At 47.6% G+C, this 12,887-nt stretch overlaps 1 protein-coding gene across 1 annotated transcript in view; it reads right to left on the reverse strand.

The window, feature by feature from the left end:
• The window catches only part of LOC147906195 (transducin family protein / WD-40 repeat family protein), a 170,334-nt gene that overhangs the window by 14,453 nt on the left and 142,994 nt on the right, over nucleotides 1-12,887 (reverse strand). The window contains exon 19 of the mRNA XM_087377003.1: nucleotides 11,718-11,794. Coding sequence (XP_087233129.1) covers nucleotides 11,718-11,794 — 77 coding nt within the window. The remainder of the gene's footprint in view (nucleotides 1-11,717; nucleotides 11,795-12,887) is intronic.

Genomic DNA, 12,887 nt, shown 5'->3' on the forward strand with positions numbered 1-12,887 from the left:
TTATTCTGGTTTTGTCCATGTTCTCGTGAGTTCATTGATCTTCTTCGGCAGTGCTGCGAGTGAGATTCCCGACTGTTCCTTTCGGGAAGTCTTTCTAACTCTTTGGTCTTCATCCACCCAGACCGGAGTTTCATCTTTTCGGGCACTCTGGACTTTATGGACAGACATGAACTGTAAAGTCTTTAGTGATCCTATATCTTCCTTGTTTGGCTTTTTTAAGCGTTCTCTGCAACAATCCTCCTTTGATTGCTTGCAAACGCGCTGCATAGATCAAGATGTATATCTAGCATACACTGAGATTTTCAGCTGATGTAATTTTGGCTGCCTCGTTTTGAGGTTGCTAGTTTTGTAACATAATCAGTCAAAATTTTTCACTAAAAGTGTGTGTGCGCGTGTGTGTGTTGTGAGAGCGATGGTGAGCTCCTCTGCTCCCCCGCTTTGCCCTATTGCTGGCCTCCCACCGTCTGCCTCTATGCTTTCCCCTTCCGTACCTCTCCCGTTCCCTTCTGTACAGCCACAGCTGCCTGTCCCCTCCCCGCTGCATTCCATACAGCCTCTGCTGCATTCTGTACCACCTCTGCTACATACAGCCTCTTCCGCAGTCCGTACAGCCTCAGTCCCTCCCGTTCCTTTCCATGCAGCCTCAGCTGCTGTCTGTCCCCTCCCTGCTGCAGCCCGTACATCCTCTCCTGCAGTCCGTCCAACCTCTGTCCATTCCGTTTTCCATACAGCCTCCATCCTACTGCTGTCTGTACACAGCCCGTTGCAGCCTGTGTCCACCTCCAGCCTCTCTGTATCCACCCCATCTACCTTTGCTACAGCCTCTCCAGCCCCTCTCTTCTTTTCTTCCCCTGTTCCTTCTCTTTCTGAGAGCTCTCCTTCTCCTACCCTTCACTATGCTCGCAAGAAGAAAAGAGGCTCTCTCTTCATTGATTTCTGAAGGGCTGAAGGCAACCACGTCTAATTCTTCAACCTTCCCCTCTTCCTCGCTTCAGAAAGATCTGCTTTGTCAACTGTGCGATGATTCAATGTTTTTGCCCTCCATTGCTAGACTTTCTCTACGCCAAGCTCTCCTCCCTGAACCCTTCCGTCAAAGCATTCGCCAGGAACAACAGCTTGGTGTTTGTTTATATTTTATCGGGAGAGTCATCACAGTGTCCAATTTACAAGCCTGGTCTTCGGCTGCAATGGGTGCTGGCAAGATTACATCTTATGTTTTCTTGGGAAAGGGATTTTATTCTGTGCGTTGTGCTTCTGTGGACAGTGTTTTCCACTTACTTACTTTGGGTAGAGTACATGGGGCGGGTCATTTTGCGGTTGCTATGCCTTGGGATCCTTTGTTTGACCCAGCCTGATCACTCCTTAGCTTTTGTCATGTTCGCATTACTCTCAAAGATTTGCCGGTTCCTCTTATTCAGCATGTGCCCTCTCTGGCTGCTCTGCTAGGCCGTGTTCTTTTCATTCCCAAGCAGGATTTTCTGGTCACAATATACAGGTGTGTGTTCTTTGGGATATAGCAACTGATTCCTTCATGCTTGGAAGTGGATTTTGGACTGCCTCACCCCCTCCGGATTCCACTTCGCTTTGCCTCCTTTCCTAATGCTTGTTATAAATGTCGACAATTGGGCCATTTTGCTAGAGTATGCCCTTCTCCATGCTGCTCTTCAGCTTCAGCTCAGAAGCCTTCTGATCCTCTTGTTCCTATCTCTTCTTCTACCATACAGGAAGTCAGGCATTCTGCTAAACCCTCTAAGGTTTGGAGAAGAGTTCAGGCACGTTGGGTGTTGGAAGCAATGGAGGCTCAAAACTGGAAGCACAATGGAGAAAAACGAGATGCTGTAATAGATTGCTGCAAAGCTGAAGTGTGGAGGCTCAAGGGAGAGCCAACATAACAAACCCTAGGGCTAACTACCCTAACTGGATTTTTATTACCCTAGTGATAACTTTTTGAATATCCACAGAACCCCCCTCTGCCTACGGCAGCCTATAGGCTGCCCGCGGCCTGTGTGCTCTCCCGCTACCCGCCCTACCCTCCTTGCCTCGCCCTCGCCCTCGCCCTCGCTCCGCCTCGCCCCTCCTCCCTCTCCGCTCCGCCCTGCCTCCCCCGCTCCACCTCCACCCCCCGCTCTACTTCCGCCCGCTCTACCTCCCCCGCTCCAGCTCCGCTCTGCCAGCCTCCCTCCAAGACAAGGCGCTTGTGGGCAGAATTGTGGGCCTCACGCCTACACGGAGACAGGTGCGAGAGTGGATCCAGGCGAGCTTGACATTAGAGGGCGACCACATCCACGAGGTCACCATCTATGGACGAGGTGTTTTCCTCATCCAATTCAGCTCCCCTGACACCGCCTCGACACTTGTGGAGCAGAGCCCCATTCTCCTTGGCCCGCACCTTGTCTACCTCTTTCCTTGGTATCATGGGTTCACCGTAGAGGACATGGATATGACACACCATGTTCCACAGTTTCCGATTACACTCCGCTTCCCAGGGCTCCCCAAGGAGTATCGAGCCATCCTCCCTTCCATTGGCTGGGCATTTGGCACAGTGCTCGAGTCCCTGCCAGAAACGGCCGCCTCCATCCTAGCAGATGATGGAGTCCCCAAGTTCACACTGGTGGTGAAGAGCCCGGAGTCCCTCCCAGAGCTGATCCTTCTCGAGACCCTGGAAGGGGGCACACTTCGCCAGAGGGTGGAGATCTCCGGGCTACCAAGCCAATGTCTTCGTTGCAAACAGATGGGTCACCTCGCCAGAGATTGCCCCCAAGGCCACCCTCGTGCGCCTCCCCCCCCCCCCCCCCTCCACAGAGTAGGCAGAGTCAACAGGCCCAAATTCAGCACCCTCTCAGGCAGGAGCACCAAGAGTTCCAGACCCCATGGGTTACCCCCTCAGAAGGGAACTGGACACAGGTTAAAAAGAAAAAGAAACCAAGCAAGCAAAACGCCACAGACAGAGGGCCAACCGCAAGGAGAGGGACAGGGTTGACCGAGAGGCCTCGAAAGAGGAACAGCAGGAGTCACCTCCCCCAGCAGCAGAGGCCACTGCCCATCCAGTCGATCCTCCAGCTTCCGAAGTTCAGCCTCCGCACCCAGCCTTGCAGCAGCAGAGAGCCCCAGGAGCTCCAGATGCGGCAATGGCAGAAGCCGCATACGCTAGCCCAATAAGGGCCGTGAAGGAGCCGATACAAAGCCCTGACGAGCCTAATCAGCAAGGGGGGCCTATGGTCGCCCTTTTCCCTCCTCCTCCCCCTCCCGCCTCCCCCTCCCCCTCCCCCTCCTCCTCTTCACTTCTCCCTCCCCCCCAGGGTTCCCTGCGCCCCCTCCCCCCCCTCAGCCCCCCCTCCTATGGTCACCCTCACTACCCGCCCCCCCTCCCCTGTCCCCCGTGTCCCTACCTCTCACTCTCCCGCCGCCCCCCTCTCTACTTTAGTAGCAGCCTCTGGGAAATGAGTATGAAGCCTTAGCTGCAAGTGAAATAAGAAGTCCCTAGATACAGGGCTATGGGACTTGCATTTAAGGTTGTATGGGACTGCATCAGCAAGCATTTACTGCAGTACGGGGAGCAGCCTTTGGGTGCGTGCCAGCATTTCGGAGCTGCCTCAAGCTGCGTGCCAGCGTTTGGAGCCATTTGGAGCTGCTGAATTTATCCGGAGACTTCTCTTTGAGCCCTTCCCTCCACATTTGGCATCTCTTTGCCTCGGGCTGCGAGCTTCTCTCCATTGGATCTCTCTCTCTCTCCATTTCTACATGCTCTCCTTTTCGTGGGAGCACTTCTTTTGCTGTAATTCTCATTTCCAGCCCTCATTTGCTCGCTTTCAGAGCCTGTCATTGCTGTACATCATTGGGTAAGCCGTTGTTGCATTGGCTTTTTCCAATTTCTGCTTCATTTGCATTTTGGAAAGGCCTTGGTTGCCTTGGAAGGCCTCGTGTTGCCTTTGGGGATTTTTCTTGCAACAGGAACACCTTGGGACAGCAGAGTCTTTTGTAGACATAAGCTTTGAAGCTTGGGCAGATTTTTGGCACTTGATTCTAAGAGGTTGCCTTTCTCTCATTTGCTTTGCTAGTTGGTGCATTTGCCCTGTATTTCGGTATAGGCCATCTCCTGGTGGTTCTAGTGATGCCCTGTAGGCCATGGTATGTGCCTTGTAGGCATAAATATAGGCACTTATAGTGTTAGTGCCTTTTAGGCCACATAGGACACTTAGTCCTATGTGACACCTAGGACACTTAGTCCTAGGTCTAGGTACAAGTACTTTGTATGCTTCATTTTCATCTATCCTAGTTGACATGACTGTAGACTATATCGACTCTTTGTACCTTGCTCTCTCTCTCTCTTTCTATTCATCGATCCTACAGTGGTATCAGAGCCCCGTACAGTCCGTACACCCGCCGTACATCTCCCCGTACAGCAGCTGTTCGTACACCCGCCGTACATTTCTGTACTTGCATCGCCGTACACTGTACTTGCAACAGTACATCGTACAACTCCCGTATCTGCGCCGCTGTACAGCCATACAATATTCTCTGTACTGGCATACTGCGTTCAATACACCGTACTTGCTCCGTACCTGCATCCGTACAGGCATCGTACAACTTTCGTACATGCAGTCCGTACAGGCATTGTACCTGTTTCTACACTGTGCTTTCGTACAGTCGTACAGACGTACACCACACTGCTTGGTACCTGCAGTTTCAAGCCTTGAGGCTATACATTGGGTCATATTATCATTCATTGGGTCACATTTGCAAAAATTTCAGCAAAATTTGGGGCTTTTCTGCATTTGTCCTCTTTTTGGCCTATTTGCCCTCATTAAATTTGGGGCTTTTGCCAGATTTGCTGTTTTTGCAGTGAACATTGCATGCCACAGTCATATTTGGGTCAGATCTGCATTTGCCCTTTGTTTTGGGTTGGAAATTTGCAGGTTAGATCTGCATTTGCCCTTTGTTTTGGGTTGGAAATTTGCAGATATTTGCTGTCATTTTTGAACAGCCAGCTTTTTGCAGTGATAGCCTTGAGGCTTTTGGGTTTTCAGGTCTCTTTCAAGGTATCACATTTGCTATGGCTGGGAACAATCAAGATCTATTTAGTGTTCTTCGTGAAGATGATAAGTTGGATGGCACCAACTATCCGATGTGGTCTTATCTCATGAAACATATTCTTGTTGCAAAGCATTTGTGGAATATTGTTTCTGGGGTTGATCTGAGGCCAGCCAATGCTACAATGGTTGCCTCTACTGCTGGTTGCCTCATCTTCTAGCACTCATGCTGTTGCTCTTCCAACTCAGGAAGAGTCAAAATGGGATGCAAGAGATGCAAATGCACATTCATGTATTGCTTTATCATGCAAGAGAATCATTATTTCACACATCCGGTCTTGCAGGACAGCAAAGGATGCTTGGGACAAATTGGCTTCTCTTTATCAGATTCGCAATGAGGCATATTTGAGAAGGCAATTACAGGAAGTCAGTATGAATGAAGGTGATTCTATGGATGCATACCTGACAAAGGTCAAGGACCTCATGGAACAACTTGCCAACATTGATGAGGGGGTGCCAAATTCTCAGCTTGTGAGGACCACATTGAATGGATTGCCAGATACATATCAAGGGTTTGCTACAACCCTTCGATTAGTGGCCATGGGTAATCCAGACCACTATTCTTTTGATCAGCTAGTTACTTTGCTTTTGCAGGAAGAGCAAAGTCGAGCTAATAGACAAGCCATTATTCCTGATCATGCATTTGCTTAGCAGACAGGAAGAGGCAAGGCTTCCAAGCCTATGGGCAAGCCTAAATCTGCGCATAGCAGCTGTAAGTCCTCTCATGCATCTAAAAATACAGCAGATAAGTCAAAGAAGAAAAGATGCAACTATTGTCGCAAGTTTGGACATGACATTTCAGAATGCAAGAAGCGCATTGCTTCGAAGAAAAAGAAAGCAGGATTGATAGTTAATGCCTCACATGCTATTGAATCCCATGAGCCAGTAGATGCTTCACATGCACATGCTCTTTAGGATGATTGGGCATGGGCTGTCCATTGCTCATTTGATCCCTCCAAAGCTGATGCACTCTTTACTGCTAATGATGCTCAGTCCTGGTACTTTGATAGTGGTGCTTCCAAGCATGTGACATCTTGCAGACAGTTGTTTCCTTTAGCTAATGCACCTCGAGGAGGACTCAGCTGAGACATAAGCTTGATGATTGGTTACAGCCAGGAGAGGAGAGGGTATTAGTTATACCAACCAAATACTGGGAAGATTATTGTCAGTAGAGATGTAATCTTTGCTGAACAGTCAGCTTCTCCTCTTGTGGACTTGAAAGCTAAGCCAGATGTTGACATGTTTGATGCCTTTGACTCTTGGTTACCTCTTCCTTCATCAGAGGAAGACTTTGACCAGCAACATGAGCCTCCTGCAGGCCCTTCAACAAGCAATGATCAGCCAGTACCCCATGCTGATTTGCAGGTTTCTCTTCCAGCACAAAATGATCCCACTATTCATGATGCAGTGATTGAAGAAAGAGCTGTCAATAGATAGCAAAGGCAAGTTTCCAGATGGCTTCTTGATACATTGAGGGACAGCAAACGAGATCAGCCTTTTGCTGCCCAGACAAGATCAGGGAATAGACAGATGCATGGTCACTTTCTTGAGTTTGCACTCCTTGCTGCAGCTTGCAATGAAGAGCCTTTGTGCCATAAAGATGCTTTTGACAGAAAAGAGTGGATGGATGCAATGAGAGCTGAGTTACAATCCATTGCCAAAAATGACACATTGGAATTAGGAGATATCCCTCCTGGCAAGCATGCCATTGGTACTCGGTGGATCTACAAATTAAAAAGGAAATCTGATGGCGATACAAAGCCCGTCTTGTTGCAAAAGGGTATGCCCAACAACAAGGCATTGACTTTGAGGAGACATTTGCTCCCACATCCAGGATTACTACCATCAGATGAGTCATTGCCATTGCAACCCATCACCATTGGCAAGTGCACCAACTTGACATCAAGACTGCTTTTCTTCATGGGGATCTGCAGGAAGAAGTCTATGTCACACAACCTCCCGGCTTTAAGGTTGTTAATTTTGAAAACAAGGTATGCCGGCTTAGAAAATCCCTTTATGGTTTGAAGCAAGCACTCAGGGCATGGTATGCCATCATTCATGCACACTTACTATCTCTTGGTTTTCAGAATAGCGGCATAGAGCCCACTCTTTATGTCCGTGGGAGTGGATCTGATTTTTTAGTGCTGATTTCATATGTGGATGATATGCTCATCACGGGCCCAGATACTCAGCATATTGCAGGTTTCAAGGCTGATTTGGAGCAGGTTTTTGAAATGTTAGACATGGGACAGCTCCACTATATGGGCATTCAGTTTGCTCTTGTTGAGGGGAGTATCCTGATGTCACAGTCCAAGTATATTGGACAGCTCGTTGATCGTTTTCAGTTGGATGATTGCAAGCCAATCTCTACTCCAGTGGATCCTGGCTTCAAATTCTCAGCTCATGATGGGAGCCCACCATGTCATATCACTCTTTATCAGCAGGCTGTTGGATGCCTTATTTATTTATGTCACACCAGACCTGACTTATAGTATGCAGTATCTCAGCTCAGCAGATTCATGCACATGCCCAGTTTACAGCATTTGCAGGCAGTGAAGAGAGTCTTCAGATATCTCAGAGGCACTCAGGATTTAGCCCTCTCCTATGGTGATCATGGTTCACTTACCATGCATGCTCAGCAAGAAGCAACCAACAGTTGCCACATCTAGCTATGAGGCTGAGTACATGGCAGATTTCGCCGTTACAGTAGAGTGTGTTTGGCTTTGACAGTTACTTACAGATTTTGGTATTCGCCAGACATCCTTCACTATGGTCTACATTGACAGCTAGAGTGCTTTGGCCATTGCGCGTAACCCAGTGTTTCATGCGTGTACCAAGCATATTGAAGTTCACTGTCATTATGTTCGGGAGCGGTTGTCAGCAGGAGACATAGAGTTGTCCTATCTTCCCACAGAGGACAACATAGCAGATTTGTTTACAAAGGCACTTCCTCGTCCCAAGTTCGAAGTCTTCCGACACGCTTTACACTTGGTTCCCTTTCTTACATGATCTGACATCCCTTGTACATTCATAGGTGGCTATATCCTTTTGGATAAACATGTGCCACCATGACCAGAAAATACTAGGTATTCTGAGACGTTTCCAAAATACTTCAGCCCATCCCATGGAGGTGGGTTTGTAGGCCGTCTTGTGGTGGTTCGAGTGATGCCGTATAGGCCATGGTATGTGCCTTGTAGGCATAAATATAGGCACTTATAGTGTTAGTGCCTTTTAGGCCACATAGGACACTTAGTCCTATGTGACACCTAGGACACTTACCTAGGTACAAGTAGTTTGTATGCTTCATTTTTATCTATCCTAGTTGACGTGACGGCAGACTCTATCGACTCTTTTTACCTTGCTCTCTCTCTCTTTCTATTCATCGATCCTATATTCGGCACCATGTCTGGTGGCAAAGATGATTTGTTTGGGCTGATTGGGCCGATGACAAGTTTGATGGCACCAACTACCCCATGTGGTCATACATGATGGGACATGTTTTGGTTGCCAAGAATCTATGGCATATTGTTTCAGGTTCTGAGGCCAGGCCTACACGCACTGTTGCTGGTGCTACACCTGCAGCCTCTCCTTCTTCAAGTGATGGGTCTTCGTGATGGTTCTACTGCTACAGCCAGGACTCCTGCACCTCTTGCTCTAGGTGCTTTGCCTCCTTCACAAGAGCAAATTTAGTGGGATTGTTGTGATGCCAAAGCACATGCCTTGATTGCTCTTTCAGTGAAATGGTTTATTATCCCTCATATTTGGTCTTGCAAGACAGCTACGCAAGCATGGGATCAGTTTGCATCTTTGTATCAGGTGTGGAATGAGGCGAGGGTTGCCTATCTCCGCAGGGAGTTGAAAGATTTTAAGCTTGATGAGGGTCGTAACATGGATGCCTATCTCACTAATGTGAAGGATTTGAAATAGCAGTTGGCTAACATTGATGAGATTATGCCTGATTCTCAGCTGGTTTCTAATACCCTTGATGGGTTGCCTGATTCATATCAAGGCTTTGCTACTACATTGAGGTTGGTTGCAGGGGGTGATGCTAATCATTTCTCATTTGACCAGCTTGTTGCTCTTCTTCTTCAGGAGGAGCAAAGTTGTGTGATACGCAATGCTACTATGTCTAGTGATGAGCATTTGCTACCCATAACAAACAAAAAGGTAAAGGCAAGGTTTCAGCTGGAAACCATGCTGATCATTCACATGGTGCCTCTTCTTCAAGGGATAACAAAAAAAAGAAGAGATGTAATTATTGCAGGAATCCTGGGCATGATATTTCTGAATGCAGGAAGTGCATAGCATCCGAAAAGAAAAAGAAAGAATCTGGTCTTGCTGTATCTGGTTCTTCTAGTGTAGAAGATCGACATGAGTCCGCTAGTTTCACACAAGACCACCATTGGGCTTCCTTGGTTACATGTTAATATAATCCTGATGTTCATGATGCTTGTATAGCAGCTTCAGATGTTCGTGATGCCTGGTTCTTTGATAGTGGTGCTAGCAAGCACATCACCCCAACAATCCAGGAATCAATATCTAGAAGACACTCTGCAAACAGCGTGCTGTCTGCACGCTGGGGCATACATGTTCAGGAATCCAATCCTGGACTCTCCCGTTCAAACTCCCATCCAAACTGCCCGTCTTGGAATGAGCTCGCCCTGATCGTAGACCTCTGGAGCCAAAGTCTGTGAGACTGAGATATAGACCCCTCCGCTCCGTCCTACTATGAGAGACCACTCCTTTGGACCTCTCCCTGGGAGAAGGTGATGGCGTCGTCTGATATCTGCTGCTGAAAACATGTGCTCTTGAATCATAAGGATGTCCACTGCCCGCCCTACCACTGCCCTCTACAACTCCTGCCAGAGCAACAGGTATTGCGGCTGACTTCGAACACGGTCGTGGAGCCCGTGTACGTTCTAGCTCACTATGGTCCAGCTCATGAGGACGGGGGAGTCAGGAACAAGGCTCTCCTGTGAGTGGGTGCCTGTCCTAGAAAGACTACCTTGTGTGATTTTGTCGGGGGTTTGGAGGGCGAGTAGTCAGTATCTGTGCGGCATCGTACTAGGGTGGATACCGGCTCAATACCAATCTTTTGTGTCCACTTCATCATGAAGGAGGCTTCCACCCCAAGCAACTCGGCGCACGTCTGGAGGGGCCATAAGTGTGCCTGCTCCACCTTTGCCTCCATCGGCAATCTGATAACTCTTGTCGCCAAACCACACACCGGCTCTTCGCACGTGAAGCTCAGCTGAAAGTTCACCTCCGCGCCATGGGCATAGAAAAGATTTAGTCCCTGTGGTCCCATTCACTCGTCCATCATGACATAATCTGATTACCCAGAATAGCGTCAAACACCTCCAGGGACCACTTCTCCAACCCTGTGGAGGCAAATGGAAATCTCCAAACAGGGTGTGTCTAAGATCCCACTGCACCGATCAAAAACCCCCCTTTCGGGGATGAAGGACCATGAGCGTGACCTCCAATGGTAAAGGTTATGCGTCTGGAATCTCTAGATAGGTCCAAGGTTCTAACCTCCAGAAGTCCCACGGTAAGGGACGCCTAGGTTGGAAGTTGGGAGCTGCTGGCCGGGAAGACGAGCCTTGTCCCTCAAGATCCCTTCTGAGTGGACGTGCTGCTGCGATGAGGAAGCAGAAGGGGGCGTCATTGTTTCCTTGCTTGATGGTAGGGGTGTAGAAGCGGAAGTGCTTGTTTCGGCAAGCTTTTTTGGTTGTTTTGGCTTTCATCCTCAAAGGCAAGGATACATACTGTGGAGGATGTGTTCGATGATGCTGGTATGGTGATCTCTTTCCTGAAGCGACCCGGGAGTATGCATTGGGGCTGCATTATAGACCTCTATAGCATAAATTATCTTGTATACTTCATGATTTTCAGCCAGCACCTGGTCTTGAGATCTCTAACCATCTCAAAGACTGAGTGCTTCAATCAGATAATAATGTGCGCCTTGCGTTGCCATTGGCAAAGAGCACGGCTGCATCTATGTATAAGGTATTGTTACCTTCTCCTTGGGCTGCTCCACATGCCAATCGCATTTGATCCATGGCACATTCCCCTCACTGGGAGAGGAAACAATTGCAGCATATTTGGGCTTCAAAGCTTCTGCTACGGCAAAAGGTTTTCTTCTGGTGGGTTTTGCTTGGGGTGCTTCCCGTTGGACAGCTTTTGGCTCGTCGTCGTATTGCTCTTGCCACTTGTCAACGTTGTTTCTCTTTGCAGGAGTACGTCCCTCATCTGTTCTAGCATTGCCCTGTATCTAGGGACTTCTTACTTCACTTGTTGCATGGTGAGTCTCCGTATTATAGCATAACATCATTTCCAGTTTGTGGATTAGACAGAAATCTCGCTCAATCAATGCTTTACATGGATTTTATTCATCCAACTGGACTAATAAAAGTTCATTGAAATGGAATACAGTGATCATATTTATTTCTTAACAGCACAAGTCAGGAAACTGAAGCAAACTCAAAAAGTAAGAGAACCTACCATCCACATGGCTGTGAGTCAATTTGTGTGTAGAGAACCAACACATCACACTTATCTTTTCAGAAAAATTGTCAACATGTGGTGAATAGTTCCAAAGAAACTGCATCTATGGAGCAAACTTACTTCAATAACAAAGTTGAGTATGCTACACGAACATTTTTGCTGGAAGAGATATGGCATTCTGAGAACATATCCAGGATCTGCATCACAGCAAAATGTGAATAGACTAAGCACTTTCAAAACAACCTTAGCTCTTGCCTCCAACATAGACATCAAGCTGAAGATATAGTTCATTTATTTTATGCCTGTGGAAGCAAAACCAAAATACTGGGCACCCTATACTGGAATCCTTAGGTTGATATAATCTTTTGCCTTGTTGAATAGTAGATATGTTTTCATGTTGCCACACAGTATAAATTAGAATGGTGTACCATTACTGTGCGATTCTCATATTTTGAATATATTACTCTTGCTTTTTCTAAAATCTCATTGCTTCAAAGTCACATAACTCACATTTAGAGCCACATACAAGAAAGATTCCCTGAAATGCTTGGCCGCATTTTAAGGAGGCAGATGCACACAGTTCTTCTATTCATGAACCAAAACGACAGACACAGATCCATGAGGTCCTTAACCAAATCTCTATGAGATTGCTCCCCACACGCAAAGGGAGAAGGGTTGACCCTAGACAGCTTTGAAACTCTATAGAAAGGGTATATACTATATACTCGTGCAGCCTGCCATCTAGATGCCCCAATGCTGGGACCCTGAAGGAGGTTGGTGCACTTGGGACTTGTGTGCAGTCTCATATTGACTTAGGTGGCTGAAAGTCTCGGCATGCCTAATGGTCAAGTCTCAGATTTGTGTCAGAGCTTGGAGAAGTTTCAGAAATTCATAACAGAGGGCTTCACCTATTCTGCAGGATGAGATTTAACAGTCAGCCAGTTAAGTAAAATGACTCTAATTTTAGATGATTGGCAGACCTCTAGATGCCTCGGTATATGCACTGGTCTAGCTGGGGGAGAAATCTTGCTTCTTCTTTGGATTCTCGAAGGTTCTCAAGGATTTCCTGAAGATCACAGACTTATATGACTAGTCACCTCAGAGGAAATGATACGAGGGTCGCTCAAATAGATGCACTATCCATCTGGAGTGGTCCTTGACAGATACGGGACAGCATAGCTGTATCAGATGGATGAGTTCTTTTTCCCCCTTCAGGTCATAGGTCTCTCGTAGGACAGTAGAGAGGACACTTTCGTCTTCAGTGCAGTCTGGAGTGAGTTGGTCAGGTCC

Source organism: Dipteris shenzhenensis, chromosome 1 (assembly GCF_047967505.1).
Source record: "Dipteris shenzhenensis isolate YYH24624 ecotype China chromosome 1, Dip_SZ_1.0, whole genome shotgun sequence".
NCBI classification, from domain to species: Eukaryota; Viridiplantae; Streptophyta; class Polypodiopsida; order Gleicheniales; family Dipteridaceae; genus Dipteris; species Dipteris shenzhenensis.